This window comes from Triticum dicoccoides, chromosome 4A, assembly GCF_002162155.2.
Source record: "Triticum dicoccoides isolate Atlit2015 ecotype Zavitan chromosome 4A, WEW_v2.0, whole genome shotgun sequence".
NCBI lineage: Eukaryota > Viridiplantae > Streptophyta > Magnoliopsida > Poales > Poaceae > Triticum > Triticum dicoccoides.
Genome location: NC_041386.1, coordinates 693,621,374 through 693,639,112, shown reverse-complemented (window position 1 = coordinate 693,639,112; position 17,739 = coordinate 693,621,374). Strand labels below are relative to the sequence as shown.

General features: G+C 49.2%; 1 protein-coding gene across 1 annotated transcript; it reads right to left on the bottom strand.

Moving 5' to 3' along the window:
* Positions 1–14,761: 14,761 nt before the first annotated feature.
* Positions 14,762–15,530, bottom strand: LOC119287976 (NADH-ubiquinone oxidoreductase chain 6). The gene has a single exon (XM_037567590.1). It carries the CDS (start codon positions 15,503–15,505, stop codon positions 14,762–14,764), a length of 744 nt encoding a protein of 247 aa, XP_037423487.1. The 5' UTR covers positions 15,506–15,530.
* Positions 15,531–17,739: the final 2,209 nt, after the last annotated feature.

Genomic DNA, 17,739 nt, shown 5'->3' with positions numbered 1-17,739 from the left:
TGAGACACCTCGTAGATGGTAGCCAGTGGAGAGCATTCAACACCGTATATGGATTTGCTGCAGAAGATCCAAGGAACATCGTGCTTGGTGCGAGTACCGATGGCATGAATCCGTTTGGAAACCAGAACACCAACCACAGCACATGGCCCATGTTTGTATGGACGTACAACCTCCCCCCATGGAAGTGCATGAAGACAAAGTACATACACATGTGCATGCTGATTCAAGGGCCGAAACAACCAGGAAATATTATTAACATGTATATAGGGCTTCTGCAAGAGGAGATAGAAATGTTATGGAAATTACCAGCATGGACATGGGACGCCAGCAAAGGACAGTATTTCCATATGAGAGCCGCGCTGATGATGACGATGCACGACTATCTCGGTTACGGGTACACCTCAGGCCAGGTGTGCCACAGATACTGCGGATGTACGAGGTGCATGGATGATACAACGTCTCAGCAGCTTACGTCAAGGAAAGATGGCGGGTCCGGGAAAATCTTGTACGTGGGGCATCATAGATGGCTCGAGAAGGATGTCCCGTGGAGAAAGCGTGGAGATCTATTCAATGGGTTGGCTGAGCTTCGAGGACCTCCACGTAAGAGGAGCGGCACCGAAATCGATGAGCTATTGAGAAACTGGGAACAATGCCCCACGCCGAGAAAGATCAAAAAGGCGCCAGAGCCGCTGCTGAAGGTATGGAAAACGAGGTCTGTTTTCTAGGACTTGGAGTACTGGCCCAATCACGACATGCCTCATTGCCTTGATCAAATGCATATCATGAAGAATGTCCTCGAGAGCTTGCTTGGCACACTGATGAACATGCCGGACAAGACCAAGGATGGGCCGAAGGCAAGGAAAGACTTGGAAGATTTGAAGATAAGGAAAGACCTCCACCGTAAAAAGTTGATGGAGGAGACGAAGACGGAGACAGAGGAGGCGAAAAGGGGCAGAAAGTTCAACAAGAAGGAGGAGAAGTATTGCCCCCCTTCTTGCTTCACCTTTAGTGCAAAGGAGATCGATCAATTCATCAAGTGCCTTTTGGGAATCAAAGTCAGTTCCGGTTACTGTGGGAAACTAAGCAGATTTCTAGACCCCAAGAAGAAAAGGTTCAGCGGGATGAAGTCTCATGACTGTCACATGATGATGACGCAGATACTCTCGGTTGCCATTCGAGGGATAATGGACAAGCACGTCCGTGACACGCTTACTGGTCTCTGTAACTTCCTTGACATTATCTCTCGAAAGTCCATAAGTGTGAAGCAGCTCCGAAGGCTACAGGAAGAGATCGTTGTCATACTATGTGAGCTTGAGATGTACTTCCCGCCCGCGTTCTTTGACGTCATGGTGCATCTGTGTGTCCACATCGTGGAAGACATCATCGACCTCGGGCCAACATTCCTTCACCGCATGATGCTGTTTAAGAGGATGAATGGGGTCATCAAAGGATTCGTTCATAACAAGTCCCGTCCTGAAGGGAGCATTGTCCAGGGGTATCTGACGCATGAGTGTGTCTCCTTTTGCGAGAATTATATAAGCGTCGGAGACCCTTTTGTTGGTTTGCCCTTCAAGAAGCACGATGGGAAGATCGAAGGAGATGGTCACAACAACGGCCGGAGGGAATTGCACGTGGACTACTCGGATCGATGGAACGACTTTGACAGGGCTAACTTAGTAGTGCTACAACACCTAGATGTGGTAGATGATTATGTGGCACAACACAAAGAAAGCATCGCAAAGAAGTACCATGATAAGGGGATGCTCAAGACGGACGATGAAGTTACTGTAGAGCACAACGCTACTTTCTTGAGTTGGTTCAAAGAGCAAGTTCTTGAAAGTCCCCCGGAAGAGCGCAGTTCGGACGGATTGCTCATACACGCCTTAGCACATGGACCTGCGCCCAAGCTCGCGACCTATCAGTCCTACGATATCAATGGGTACACGTTCTACACGGAGGCCAAAGACATGGACAGTGATTACCAGAACTCCGGGGTGACAATTCAATGTGTGACCGATGCCAACGGCACAATTGAAAGATTCTACGGAAGGGTCGAAGAGATCTGGGAGCTTGACTATGCTGGAATGCACGATGCGACAATGTTCCGTGTCAGATGGGCCAAGGACGTCATAAGAGAAAACAAGTATTTCAGCACCATGTCTATACCTGACGCGAAAAGCACTCCCGTGAACGTTAATGTCATCACCAAAAATGAGCCATGGGTACTGAGGGAGTCCTGGATTAGGGGGTGTCCGGATGGCCGGATTATGACCTTTGGTCGGACTCCCGGACTATGAAGATACAAGATTGAAGACTTCGTCCCGTGTCCGGATAGGACTTTCCTTGGCGTGGAAGGCAAGCTTGGCGATATGATATGAAGATCTCCTCCCATTGTAACCGACTCTGTGTAACCCTAGCCCTCTCCGGTGTCTATATAAACCGGAGAGTTTTAGTCCGTAGGACGAACAACAATCATACCATAGGCTAGCTTCTAGGGTTTAGCCTCTCTGATCTCGTGGTAGATCAACTCTTGTACTACCCATATCATCAATATTAATCAAGCAGGAGTAGGGTCTTACCTCCATCGAGAGGGCCCGAACCTGGGTAAAAACATCGTGTCCCTTCTCTCCTGTTACCATCCGCCTAGACGCACAGTTCGGGACCCCCTACCCGAGATCCGCCGGTTTTGACACCGACATTGGTGCTTTCATTGAGAGTTCCTCTGTGTCTTCACCGTCAGGAAGGATGCCGCACCCCGTCTTTAAAGACGGCGCTGTTGCTAAAGGAGCTTTGGCTATCGGTCAAACTCTCCGGCTAGGCAGTTTTTTTATGACCGCCTGTTCGGCCGCCGCGCCGACGATGACCTCTCGGGCCATCGAAAGCAATCTCCACATCAGCTCGGAACTTGCCGAGCAGTTAGATCCGATGGAGCTCTCTTCCCTAAATGAGCTCTTGGATCGCATCGCCGCCCTGGGAGTCGCTACAGATTATGGCCAGGTTGGGCTTAAACCCGATCGGAGAGAGATTGACTCTCCCTAGGTCACCCACCATGTTGAAGTGGTGGAAGAACAATGCGGCGAATCTTCGCCCATCCTAAGGACCAGATGTGTCCGGATTCCTGATCCCTCCGAGCCAGACATCCGCGGAGGGGAGGACGTCGTCCAAGCCCTGAACCTAAAGTCAGGCAGCGGGCCTGATTCATTGAATAACGTCCAAGAAAACAAGATTCCGAATTCGGAAATTTCATGGCCCCCGAGTCTTAGATCGGGTGAGGTTCCGGATTTAAATCCACCCGCCCACCCAAATAAGGGATCTATCCCAAATTCGGCAAGAGCCCGGGGAAACAGTACACCATTACTGGGCCAGATTCCTCCTGGTTAGAAACATGATAAAGGACTGCCGCGAGAGGGATGCAATTTCATTCTTCTGTAACAACTGCACGGACATCGGAATCCTCAACGCCATAAGTCGCCGCGAAATTACACGCTTCGCCGACTTGACATCCATAGTACGAAAGTACTGTGCAACAGAAAGCGTTCAAAAAACCGAAACAAAATTCTGGGACAATCCGACCCTGAATACAATCCCAGTCCGAAACAAAAGGGCGCATTATCGCCAGGCACCTGGGCCAAACAGCAAAAAAGAAAAACCCTCTATAGGGTATGGAACCGTACTGGAGGGATGGCTCAATGGACCCTGTAAAATTCATAGTTCAGGGGAAGTCACACCAACTCATAGCCTTAGAGCATGTTGGATACTCCGGCAGGTGGCCAGAAGTGGCGAGGAGCTTTTAACTCCAGAATCCGCAGAGCACCACCCCAGAAACGCCAGTACGGTGTCAACAGTCTTCGAGACTTTCGCATCAAACAACGCAAGGAAACGAATGTGCCGCAGCCTTACCGAAGTCCACCAAGTAGCAACAATAAACCCATGGAGTGACACGGCTATTACCTTTAATGCCAGTGACGAACCTAAATTCCGGACAGCCCGAGCACCAGCCGCACTGGTCCTTAGTCCGATAGTGGACGGCTTCCGGCTTACAAAGGTACTCATGGACGGCGGCAGCGGACTGAACCTCATCTACGAGGAAACCCTGCGAAAAATGGAAATAGACTGGAGCCGCATTGAGCGAAGCAACACAACCTTTAGAGGAATAATCCCCAGCCGGGAAGCGTGTTCTTCAGGGAAAATCACACTGGATGTGGTGTTCGGCACGCCGGATAATTACAGATCCGAGGAGGTCACATTTCAAGTGGCCCCATTCAGCAGCGGATACCACGCTCTGTTAGGGCGAGAAGCATTCACAATTTTTCAAGCTATACCCCATTACGGGTACATGAAGCTCAAAATGCCCGAACCCAACGGAATCATCACTCTTGCTAGTGATCCGGACATAGCGCTCCGCGCCGAAAACAAGACAGCCGCACTGGCCCTCGAGGCATTGTCTGAAGCCCTAGCGGCCGAGGAACTAATTGTGTTGCGCTCCACGGTGGACAGGGATGACGTGATACTCGACAAAAGATCCAAGTCCACCTCCTTCAAGCCGGCAGACGAAATAGTCAAGTTCCAAGTCCATCCAATGGACACTACAAAAACGATCTCCATCGGGGCACAACTAAACCCAGATGTAGACGCCGCACTCAGAGAATTCCTATGAGAAAATTGGGACATTTTTGCCTGGCACCCTTCAGACATGCCAGGAATCCCACGCAGGCTGGCCGAGCACAGCCTGAACATCCTAAAAGGATTCAAGCCCGTTAAGCAGACTCTTCAGCGTTTCTCTGAACCCAAGAGACAAGCCATGGGAGAGGAGCTAGCCAAACTACTGCAAGCCGGATTCATCAGAGATATAAAACATCCGGACTGGCTAGCAAACCTGGTGATGGTACCAAAGAAGGACAAATCATGGCGCCTATGCGTCGATTTTAAAGACCTAAATAAGGCCTGCCCAAAGGATCCCTTCCCCCTCCCCCGCATTGATCAAATCATCGACGCCACTGCAGGACACAATTCATTGTGTTTCCTCGATGCATACTCTGGCTACCACCAGATCCAGATGGCAAAGTCAGACCAAGCCGCAACGGCATTCATCACCCCATACGGCCCATTCTGCTTCAACATGATGCCCTTCGGGCTCAAAAATGCCGGTGCAACATATCAGCGCATGATTCAGACATGTCTGGCCAACCAGATCAGCAAAACAATTGAAGCGTACGTGGATGACGTGGTCGTCAAAACCAAACACGTAGAAACTCTAATAGACGACTTGAGGCTCACGTTCGATAACCTCCGAACATATGACATTAGGCTCAACCCGGAAAAATGCGTTTTCGGCGTACCAGCTGGAAAGCTCTTGGGCTTCATTGTATCCGGTAGAGGAATTGGAGCAAACCCAGCCAAGATCTGAGCTCTGTCACAATTGGATATCCCAAAAGATCTCAAGCAAATACAAAAATTGACTGGATGCGTGGCGGCTCTCAGCCGCTTCATCTCCCGCTTGGGGCAAAAGGCATTACCGCTTTACCGCCTCCTCGGGCGCACCGAACACTTCGAGTGGACGGATGCCGCCACGGCCGGACTCGAAGAAATAAAAGCCATACAGGCAACAAACCCTGTCCTGGCCGCGCCAAACATCGGCGAACCAATGTTGTTATACATCGCGGCAACTCACCAAGTTGTAAGCGCAGTCCTCGTCGTCGAACGAGAAACGGTCGGACACAAATTCCCTGTCCAGAAACCAGTGTACTACGTGTCCACTGTCCTCACTCCATGCAAGTCCCGGTACCCGCTTAACCAAAAAATAGCATACGCAGTGTTCATGGCATCCCGGAAGCTACGACACTACTTTCAAGAGTGTTCGATAATAGTAGCCTCTGAAGTACCTCTTAACGATATCATAAACAACCGCGACGCAACAGGCCGGATTGCCAAATGGGCCATTGAGCTCCTCCCGTTCGACATAACATATAAGCCACGGCTAGCCATCAAGTCGCAAGCCTTGGCTGACTTTGTCGCGGAATGGACTGAAGTCGAACTCCGTAAATAGTACGGCACATATTCCAACTGGACCATGCACTTTAACGGCTCCAAAATGCTGGCAGGTCTGGGGGCTGGCGTCGTCCTGACGTCCCAAAAAGGAGATACAGTCCAATATGTACTCCAGATAATGTATACGGACTCCAACAATGCAGCCAAATACGAGGCCCTTCTACATGGCCTCCGAATGGCAGTCTCCATGGGCATTCAACGCCTAGAGGTGCATGGGGATCCGAACCTCGCGATATCCCAAATAAAAGGAGACTTTGACGCCAAAGATCCGAAAATGGCAGCTAACTGCAACGCCGTCCTAAATATGCCAGCTCGGTTCGAAGGGCTGGAATTCCACCATATAGCCCGGGAAGATAATCAGGCAGCGGACATCCTTGCACGCATCGGCGCAAAGCGCGATGCAGTCCCCCCAACATTTTCCCGGAACGGTTATTCAAGCCATCCGTACAGTGGGAAGGGGAATCCGAAATTAACAAACCGGACCAGGCCGCATCACCTGACCCAGAACACCATGACACAAGGGAAGACTCCGTCAACGAAGTCACACCCTCAGCCCACAAAATAATGGCAGTAATTGCCCCATGGACAGAATCATTCTTAGCCTACTTAACTAGGCAGGAACTCCCCGAGGACCAAAATGAGGCATGCTGCATAGTGCGGCGATCTAAAGCATATAAAGTCCAAGAAGGAGAGCTTTATAAGAAAAGCACCACCAGAGTCCTTCAAAGGTGTATCTCCGAAGAGGAAGGGCGGAACCTTCTGGCGGAAATTCACGCCGGGCTCGGCGGGCACCACGCTGCAGCCCGAGCCCTTGTAAGCAAGGCCTTCCGTACCGGATTTTATTGGCCGACGGCCCGGGCAGACGCTCAGGACTTAGTACAACGGTGCGTCGGTTGCCAATTATTCGCTAATCAAAGCCACATGCCTCCTACCGCCCTACAAACCATACCCATAACCTGGCCTTTTGCGGTCTGGGGGCTTGACATGGTTGGACCCCTTAAAGGAGGAACCCACAAGCAAAAATACCTACTGGTCATGGTGGATAAATTCACCAAATGGATAGAGGCCAAGCCTGTAAAGACGGCAGAATCCGGACCGGTGATAGACTTCATATCCGGGGTTGTACACCGTTACGGCGTCCCCCACAGCATCATCACTGACAACGGCACAAACTTTACGGCCGACGAAGTTAAACTCTGGTGCAAAAACATGGGCATTAAGCTCGACTACGCTTCAGTCTACCACCCTCAAACCAATGGTCAAGTCAAGCGAGCCAACGGTCTCATCATGAGCGGCATCAAACCCAGACTAGTGCGATCCCTCAAGGAATCTAACACGCACTGGGTAGAGGAGCTTGACTCCGTACTCTAGGGGCCGCGGACCACGCCGAATCGTACTACCGGATTCACACCATTTTTTATGGTATACGGCGCAGAGGCAGTCCTGCACTGCGACATAATTCATGACCCACCTCGCGTGCGTATGTATGAAGAAAGAGAAGCCGAGCTCGATCGGCAGGATAGCTTGGACGCATTGGAGGAGGAGCGCGATGTGGCAAAAGCCCGTTGCGCATTCTATCAACAGCAGGCTCAAAGATATCAAAGCAGAGAAGTACGGGCCAAAACTTATAACGTTGGTGAACTAGTTCTACGCCTGCCGGACAAGAAAAAGGACAAACTAAAGCCCAAATGGGAGGGTCCCTTCATAATCGACCAAGTCCTGACTGGTGGAGCGTACCATCTGCGAAACGCATCGGACAACCGACTCGAGCCAAACCCATGGAACGCAGCACGCCTATGAAGATTCTACGCCTAGCGCCGGACTCCGTGTTCGTCTCCTTCCTCTGTCTCTTTTTTTATTTTTTTCAAATTAGTTGTCTGGTATTTCTCTCCTTCTCCCTACCTTTTTCTCCCAAGCCCTTAGGGCCTTGCTTGCGCGTTGTTCGCACATACTTGACGCGCCACCCGCGCTCATTATACCTGGGGGCTTCTTTATCAGAAGTTTATATAAACGGGCCTCATGCCCAAAACATGTGTGACACTTCCGCATGAACCTTTTATACACCATTATATGCATCGATATGACTTAAGTTTTGGCCAAGCTGGGTTGCCTGGCTCCTGTGCTTACCCCTACGTTCCCCCTTGTTTGGCTAGGTGGTAAAGGGAGCACCTCTGCAATTGTTACTGCCGGGTCAGCCGGATGTGTACCTCAGACTGGGTGAAGCCGAAAGCTAGCGTTCATAAGGGAATATTCGGTCGGTGAACTAAAAGATGATTTTTCTTGTTTATTTATCTGCTTTTTTCTCGCAGTTTGGACATGCACTTTAGGGCATGCCTCCCAGAGAAAGGAACCCCTAACGGAACCATTCTCCCTGGAAGATGTTTCTTACTAACCATGTAATATAACATAACTAGTTGGGCACTTGTCTGCTAAAGCACTTATGACCCCTACGCCTGGTCTCCATGCATGCCCCGGTTCTTACATAACCGAGAGGGTATTCGGACACACTCCGGACTATCGGGTCCAGAGGTTGAAGCGAAAAGGTCCGCAATGACAAACGATCTACAATTCGGCTAGAAGGCATTTTACATGTCATTTTAAATTACATAGTCAATTTGACTCGGTATATTCTTCTTCAATACCATCCAACAGGCTGTCTAATTTACAGTCCTGTTGAGAATACTTTGCAGCTAGCTCTACCTGGCCATACACTAAACTGACAGGGATCTCCTTTCCGTCAGGCCCCACAGGGCCGACCTCGGCCATGTGGTTCAGGTCAGCCTTCGTGTATCGAGTCTTCACCAGGGCCCAGGCCTCCCTGGCACCTTGACGGCAGGCAAATATCTTCCACAACCGGAAGCGCTGCCGCACTCCCTCCAGCTTCTCTGCAAGCTCTCCAAGGCCTTTGGGCATGGAGAGGGATGGCCACATAGCCTGGACGACGCCTTGCATCGCCTGCCAAACTCGTTCGTGCAGTTGCAACAGCTCGGTAAGAAGGTCCCCCGCTGAACCGGGCATCTCCTCCGCAGGACGACCTGTCAGCACATCTGCAGACATAGCTCTGTCAATCGACTTCCTCGCCGAACTCTTTTTTCGAAGATTCGCTTAAGCACTTACTAAAAATGCCACGTCGAAGTCGCCGATTCTCCTTTACGGAATCAGACAGCTGAGCACGAACATCCTTTAGTTCCTCGCCCAGCTGGGTATTGGTGTCTTGAAGCTTGTTCTTCTCTTGCCTCACCCTCGTGAGCACGCTCTCACCAGCCTTTAACTGGCGCAGGAGTTGCTGCTTGTCCGGATTCACTCTGGCCCCATCTGCACTGTTATTGTCAGAATGGCACATATGCCGCACTTCACAGCAGAATTATCTTTCGAAGCATACATTACCTGAGGGGGTCCCCTTGGCATTCTCTGAAGCGGCCAGTGCGGCCTTGAGTTGGGCCTTGCACTCTTCCAGCTCCTGGGACAGTTGCGTGTTCTTCTTTGTAAGATCCTGTATAACATATGATCCTTAAATCAGTTATCTTAACTGTTTCAAGTCTCGGGGGCTTCTGACATATATAACCATTAGATTTACTCACCCGTATGTCTTTCACATACAGCTCTATGGCTCTGGCTAGACCATTTTGAGAGGCACGGAGATACGCATCTCCCGTATTAAAGGCGTCCAACGCCTCTTGGGAAAAACATGCGTCATGAAGAACAGCCCGGCGACGCCTGTGGTTTGCGGCACTCTCCACCTCTGAATTTGTGGCAGATAGCCCATCCGCGTCCTCTGTCGGAGGAGCGTCCGGTGCGCCCCCCGTGTTCGCCTCCGCTTCCGGACCCGACCTTGAAGCCTGGCCGGTGGATATAGTCCGGCGGGCGCTCTTCCTCCTAAGGAGAGCATGGGCGTTAGTGTGACTTGAGGGCATAAACCCTAGGCGTTAAAATTGCACGCCGTACCGTTGCGCCGGAATCTCGATCCGTTCCGCACTTCTTTTTAGCCCACCTGGCTTCAATGGCCCTTGTTGGCTACCCACCGCGGGCTCGGCCCTCCGCCTCAAGGATTTCCCCTACAAAGCGAAACACTATTGGTTTACGGCAATCAAAATAAAGCATGGATGAATCCTCTTGAAAGTACTGGGACTTCGGTCTCGGTTAACTTTGAGGCCGGAAATAGTCCGGGATAGTCAGCCGTAATGGCCACTAAGGTGTTGTCCTTACTCAATTGATGAAACACCCCATCAATTAACTCCACACATACGTCCGGGTCCTCTTGGGAGTCCGGATCGAGGGACCGTTCTGGGTCCTCGGGTTGCGGAGGAGGGCTGTTTATCTCCTTCACAGTCTGGAGCAGCTCCTGCATTAACATCGCTAGACTAAGTACTCAATTATGGGAATTTCGAAAGCGGGTAGACAAGTGGAAGTGTTCACTCACCCAGCTTGGAGGACTGTACATAGAGAATCTGCCCCGTGGGTTGACACGGAGGAATTCCTCTTCTTCTCCCTTGTATAAAGCGGATAAGATCTTCGTTAGAGTGGCGGCCGAATCTGGCCCCTTGCGACCGCACCGGGTGGCGTCGTCCTCCCCGTTGAAATCCCACATGGGGTGGCCTCTGTATTGAAGCGGCTGCACCCCCCGCGTAATGCATGTGGCCATGACCTTGATCATGGTCAATCCGGAATGAGCCAACAATCTTATCCGGCTCATCAGGTAAAGGACGTCCCTATCAGTTTCCCTCTAAGGGTTTCGTGGGCGCCAGCTCAGGCGTTTCTTCAACGGAGCGTTGTTACACTCAGGATGGTCGATCCGTACAGGGTCCGGCAGGGGGACGTCATCCATATAAAACCATTCCGAAGGCCAGTCCTCGGACGCCTTCTTTGGGGTACCGGATAGATATCCGGTCCCGGCGATGCGCCATAGTTCGGCTCCTCCCACTTGATAAATTGACCCCTCCTGAGAGCGGGGCACAAGGCAGAACAACCTCTTCCACAGCGCGAAATGGGCCTCGATGCCTAAAAACAGCTCGCAGAGGGCCACGAAGCCCGCAACGTGCAGAATGGAGGCAGGCGTGAGGTTGTGTAGCTGGAGGCCGTAGAACTCCAATAGCCCTCGGAGAAACGAATGAATTGGAAATCCGAGTCCTCTTATTAAATAAGGGACTAGGCATACCTGCTCTCCTTGAGAGGGATTGGGGACGCTCTCCGCCTGCTCTCCGCCGCTTTATGTGGCGATCCCGGCTCGAACTGGGACCATATATGCTGGGGGGAGGAGCCCCTTGGATCGAAGCAGCTCCTCCTCTCGCCTCTCCGGGTATTTTTACTAGGAAGTTCAAGTGTCTTCTCTTCAAGAGAATAGAGCATAATTGTAGGATTATATGGATATCAGTGCTTTTATTCAATTGCCGAGGCACTCTTCAACGATTGAGGAGATTCCCGAGGCAGTCTTAGTGCTATCGTCAGGGTCACCAGCCTACTGTACCCCTTATTCTGGCTTATCCTTGCTTAAACAGAAGAGGCTTGGTTAGCATCCTTTCTATCAGGTGCTGTTCTTTGCTACCAACAATTCTTTAAGTACGTGGTGAAGTAAATAATAGTGCACTTGCTGACAGTAGAACCCCCAAGAAATCTCACAGTATAGGCCGATATCTTTGTGCAATGTCATTTACAAGCTATGCTCCAAAGTCTTGGCAAATAGGCTGAGAGAAGTACTGGATGAGATCATTTCCGAGGACTTATTAAATAGGGGTGCTTTTTCTACGAATATAATCAATTCCATAATGCTATCTGCTTTGACGAAGCAAATCAGATGACGGGCGATCTACGCCTCGAAAAGGAGAAGAAGTGGTTCTCGATACTGAGCAAAAAGTCACTTTCGATGCAGAAAGTAGGAAACCAAGGAAGCAGGCATTGGCAAAGAGTGAATCTTTATCCGATCCTATAATGGCTCAATCCGATCCAACAACGGTACTTCCAAAGGCTCCTCGGCTAAGAAAAATAATAGTTGTATTGGCAAGGCATGAAAGGGATTTTCTAATGCTATCCGAAGACGAATCGGAATACGGAACCGGAAGCCGTAGCCCAGAACCTTTAGCTTGAGCGGAAGGGGAGGAAACCGGCTATTCAAACTGGCGGGTGGGTGGATACCCTAGTGCTTATTGCTTTGTCGGAGCAGGGGCGGAGAGGGATTCATTAGTTTGACAACACAAGGGTGTCATGTGGAGAAAGAGAATGGACCTATTCTCCGGGTACTGGTACCGCTTAAGCCCAAGCAAGTGAAGAAATCCTGTAAAAATCACCTATCGAAATGAAACACTAACCTGCCCACGACCCCCTATACCGGATACCTTTGCTTTGAAACCAATGACTAGTAGAGGATTTCGAGGAACAACAGCAAAGGGAAGTAGGGATGGGCTTTCCTCGGATTAGTATTCGGATTTCGCTGGTCTTGCCAATGGTTGTTATTCAAAAGAAGGGTTCGCACCGGCAAAGAAGAATATATTTTCTAGTTGTAGCTTTCGAGGAGAAGAAGGATTGAATCAAAGGGACGAGCAAAGGCAAAGCAATGGCATGTTTGGAATTCCATAGAGGAATCCCCAAGCAAAGGCCAGGACGCTAACGCTAACGCTATTGATATTCCTAGCGCTTGGTTTCGTAGGATGCCGAGGACTCTTGCTTGAATACAACTAGAGAATTCTCAAAAGAATACGACTAGCTCTTTACCGCGGGGATGCGTTGAGAGGAATCAATTGTTTAACCCGGTGACCGGATAGGAGCCGTGACTGTGTGGGTAGCATTATCAAAAGAAGGAAATTCGCAGCGCTCTAAATTTCTCTATTTTGATTCTTTTTTTAGGGATTGTGCCGTTACTGTACCTGCTTTCGCTATTGCTGTTCCGCTTTGCCGTTATCCGTCCCTTTGTTAGCATAATAGGAGGGTGCCTTTTTAGCGCAAGACGATGAAATAACAACCTAAGCTTATCGGCATTAGCAAATTGAGAAATCGAATAGATCCCCGGCCTTTGGATAGGAGCACTGCCGTTACCGTGCTTAGAATTGATGAAATTGGATTTCTTACAAAACCCAGGATCTTCCTATTCGTAGTTTTCTTACAAAACCCAGGATCTTCCTATTCGTAGGTGGTATACAACTACCCCTATCCCTATTGTTTTGATACATGGCGTATTGGCTTTTCGTTTTTCTAGCTAAAGATCCATCTTTCCTGGATTAGTGATTACTTCAATCCATACCCCTATGGAATAACAAAAAGCAAGGGCAGAGGGACCTGGATCCGTAACCATACAATAATTCGTAGGAACCCACACCGGATAGAGGGCCGTCCCTTCCTCTTAAGAGGTGTAATTCTGTTTGGGGATGACATTAGATAATCCGAATCGTAGTCCTCGCGGGAATGGTCGCAAAATGCGAAGGAGTTTTGTTGTCGAAGCTGGGGATCTAGATAGGTACCGATCTCGGTGGGGATTTTCCTATTTTTTCTATGGAATTTGTTTCATTCCTTTCATGCACAGATGAACCTTCTGAGCTTTGGAAGTACCTTTGCCCTGGAGGATTGTCCCGTGATTGAGGGATTTCTCTACAACTATTGCGATTAAAGACATATGCAAATCCGAAACAGGGAAGTACGAAACTAAAGAGACTTTCTCTCGATGAACTCCCTAGTTCCTATGTTTGCTTTGAGGCAGTGCTAATTGCTAATGTGTGAACTATCACTATAGAAAAATAGATTGGAATCACTTCTAACATCAAAGATAGGAAAATCTGGCCTATTGGGTGCCGATCCACTCGATCCTATGCTATGCATTTGTGACCAATAGAGGTAAGATCATGAATACAAGATGGTGATGAGTCATGCCAAGTTTGGGGAGTGTTGCTCGTACCCTCATTGCATGTTTTCAAATAGGGCATACTGCCTGTGATTTACTATTGAAAAACAAGTCGACAGGAGAACCCGAGTGCAACCAGATAAGAGTTCGCTTTCGAAAGACGACAATGGCAAGTCTCAATCAACTGTCATTAGATCAATAGTAAACAGGAGATTGCTTTGCGTATAACGGATCGAGCACACAATAGAATGCTCGAACTACACTCTCCTAGCAAAAGGCAGGGCAAGTGAGTTCTACACGATATTCGATAATGAAACGAGCCTTCCTCCTTCCGAAACCCCCTCTCCTCGGCCCGGGATAGCGATAGACGTACGAATTCAATCAATGGCGATAATGTCATCCCCTTTCCTTAGATATAAAAGAATCATTCTGAGCGAGTCCATAAGAAGCGACCCGCTTTTTCATCGGTTCCGGGGGAAGACCAAAGATCTTGCGCGACCAGAAAAACTCAAAAGAGAAAGAGAGGTATGCACTGTGAAGGAAGCCCTCTGACCCACTCTTCCTTCCCCCTACCTACCCATAAGGTAAGTAGGGGCCTCGGCATCTCTATTTCCTGAGAAACCTACTAAAACTACTTCGAGAAACCTACCAATTCGAGAAACAATACAAACCTACCAAAAAAAATTACTAGCCTCCCTTTTTGGGTGGCTTCCACTGCTTGTGCGAGTGAGCAATTATATTTCGGATATCCTGGGGTTCTAAGATCTCGAGCAGAGGAAAGTCCCGGGGGAACGTGTTTACCATGAATAGGATCTCCCCAGGCTCAAGGAATGCAAGAAGTCTGTCTGTCTTGCATTTTAAGCCAGGGAAATCCTTATATTCTGAGCACTAAATCCACATTTTAAAGGTTTCTTTGTAATTGTCAGGCGGCCCCCCCGCTCCGGAGGAGAAGCTTCTTCTATGGGTATGGCCAAAAGGAGAAATAGTCCTGTTCATTATATGGCTCCTAGAATCCAAGGCATTTCGTCGGAATACATCCTGTCTTTTCACCTTTGTAGTCCTATGCATAGTAAGTACTATAGCCCCAATCATAGCAACTAATAAAATCAGACTAGAAACCAAAAACCAGACGGAATAGTAGGTATAAAGTAAATTGCCCAATGTTTCCAAATTAGTCCAACTTCGTACCTTTCCGGCATAAACCGTATATCTCAGAGAGGTCGTATTTCTGTGGGTTGGTAGTAATGGAATGGTTTCATTATCTAAAATGAAGAACATTTCCCACCAAAAGATCAGTCCAATAATACCACTCACTGGTAAATAGCGCAATACTTCTTCGTGAATCTCCGCTATTTGAATATTGAACATCATAACCACGAATAGGAATGAAACGGCAATAGCTCCTATATGAACTACTGGGGAGATCATAGCGGAGAAGTCGAGACCTAACAAAATAAGTAAACCAGAAGTGTCGCAAAAGACTAGGATGGGAAACAAAACGGAATGTACCGGATTTTTAGCACGTACAACCATCAAACCAGAGACCAAAGCAGGGCTCGACAAAACAGAAAGTATCATGGTACGTCGTCCTCCCTTGAAATGGAACTTGAATGCTGGAGCAAGAAGACGCATTCAAGTCGATCTATTACAACCAGCGTGGTTGTTCGTATTTCATTTTCTTCTTCCAAGCCGACGCTCTTCTTATTAAAGAAAGCACTCACTGAATTACTTACTGAATCTCGTCTTTCTCTCGGCGCCGAGAATTTTTGACGTGTCCGGGTTGATCAGAGGTTCGGCTTGCTTCTCCCCCACCCTCGCCTATGAAATGGATAACCCTTGCTGCCATAGCAGCAGGATTTTAAGGGCTTCTGTTGAAGCGGAATAGGAGGAAGCCATGCATTCTTGAAAGAATCTCCAAACCCCCCCCTTTACCTTCTCTTTCTATTCTATAAAAAGGCGAACATCTAATCTAGGCCCGGTCGCCTTTCTATGAAGGCGAGCAGCCCAGCCCCCTTGTTGAAATTTGGATATTAAGGAAGCCGTATTTCGCAATAGCAGCTCCGAGAAGCTGGGCTTAGGGTGCGCCTCCTGCGGTCGTTTCAGTGACTCAATTGGCTGGCTTCCCTCAGCTCAGACTGGTGTCGCCACCTCTCCCAGGACCGGAATGATTATCCCCGCTCGATGGGTCTACATTCATCCCTGAATGTCGTCGGGTACTCTTCACTTCCCCGCCATTCTTGTAACCGTCACCTGTAATCCGCGCAGGTGTGTCCGCACCCCACCCCCTAGAGTGGACGAGAAAGAAAGGATTTTTTATCGGAGCAACCCCCCCAGGTTCCAGACCCAGGAGTTCACTTTCCCGTATGAGCATTCGGTACATATATAAGTCAGTGGAAGAGTCAAAGGGTCACCACTACTGAGGATCTCCCCCCTTATCTTAGAAGGGTCGTCTGAGGGTTCGCCGCGGTTCATTGCTGTGCTTACACACTAGGCTACCCTTCTCCGAAAGCTCCGCGGGACCACCAATCACTAGTCTTTGGCCGGAGGGGTTTATTGCACAAAAAGGCCGGGACGCGGGCTCCCGCAGAGGAAAGCCCAACGAATGTCAGATGCAAAGCCCCGCACCTCATTAAGATCATATTGGCATACTCTCCTAAAAAAAAGAGCAGACCCCATTGAAGACGGGAGTGAGGTACAACAAGGCCATTTCCGTCCACCTTCTCACGGAGCCGTACGTGGACGTTACCGCTCATACAGCTCCCAGCCAGCAAGCAGTTAGCTTTCCTCTAGAAGTCATGGAAGTGTGGATAAATCGACAGAAGGTTTTTATTTCTTAAAAAATCGCCCTAACCGTCCTAAATACGGACGGAGAGCGGTCTCGAGTTTTTCGGGGTCCTCGAGATCGCATTTTAGGTCGAGTAGAGACGCTAGGGAGTCTGTGGGCTTCCCTTGGCATTTCAAGATGGCCTCTATCGTCTTTTCGAGAGCCTCCCGTTTGCCCGTCAAGGGGCATTTGACATCCAGAGACAAAAGCAGTCCCACACGAAACTGGGAATTTTCCCCAATGGACGTAACCAGCTCTGCTTTCGCGGTCTCAAAAGGAGAAGCCCCGAACGCTTGCAGTTGCTTTTTTCTCTTTATTCCTTCTAAGAGAGCCTCTAAAGACTCTACTACTACTTTAAACTTAGAGTCCGATTCTTCCAATTCTTCCAAAGACAAAGTAGAACTTCGTTTTGAGGAGTTTGCCCCCCGTTCGCCGCCGTCCAGCCGGCGGCTACTCTGGGATGGATCGAGGTTTAGGCCAACAGAGGGGGCTTGCTCCCTTTCTTCTGGAACTAAGGAAGGACCTGCGGGTGGCGTTTCCGGTAAAGGGGGAATCTCAAGGAGGGTCTCCAGACCTTCGAAGTGCCGCACTACCAGGGTTGGCGTTGTGTCGACGACCCCCTCTGGCTCCGGGCTAGAGGTAATTTCGATGATCTCCCCGGCCCTTTGTTCCTCGTCACCATCGCAATAACAATAAGGAGACGCGGTGACGTCGTCATCCAGAAGGAAAAAGAAAACCCCAAAGGTACCGAATGGAATTCTACTTGTCGGGCTTGGATTCGTTTCGTTTATCAAAAATCGAAATAATAAATAACAACCCATAAATCAAAGAGAAATTACGATAAAAAATCTAAAGTGAAGCCAATCGCTTATAAAAAGAAACCAGTCTCCTTTTAAAAGGAACTGGCCAATTCACTTCGAAAAACTACGTTCTAACTTGAGCAGAAAAATTGGTGGCATTTGACATCTAAAGTTTCACCACCCCTACTACTGCCCGAAATCCTGCTTTGGTGAGCTTTCCCCAAGGTGACACCGAAGGTCTA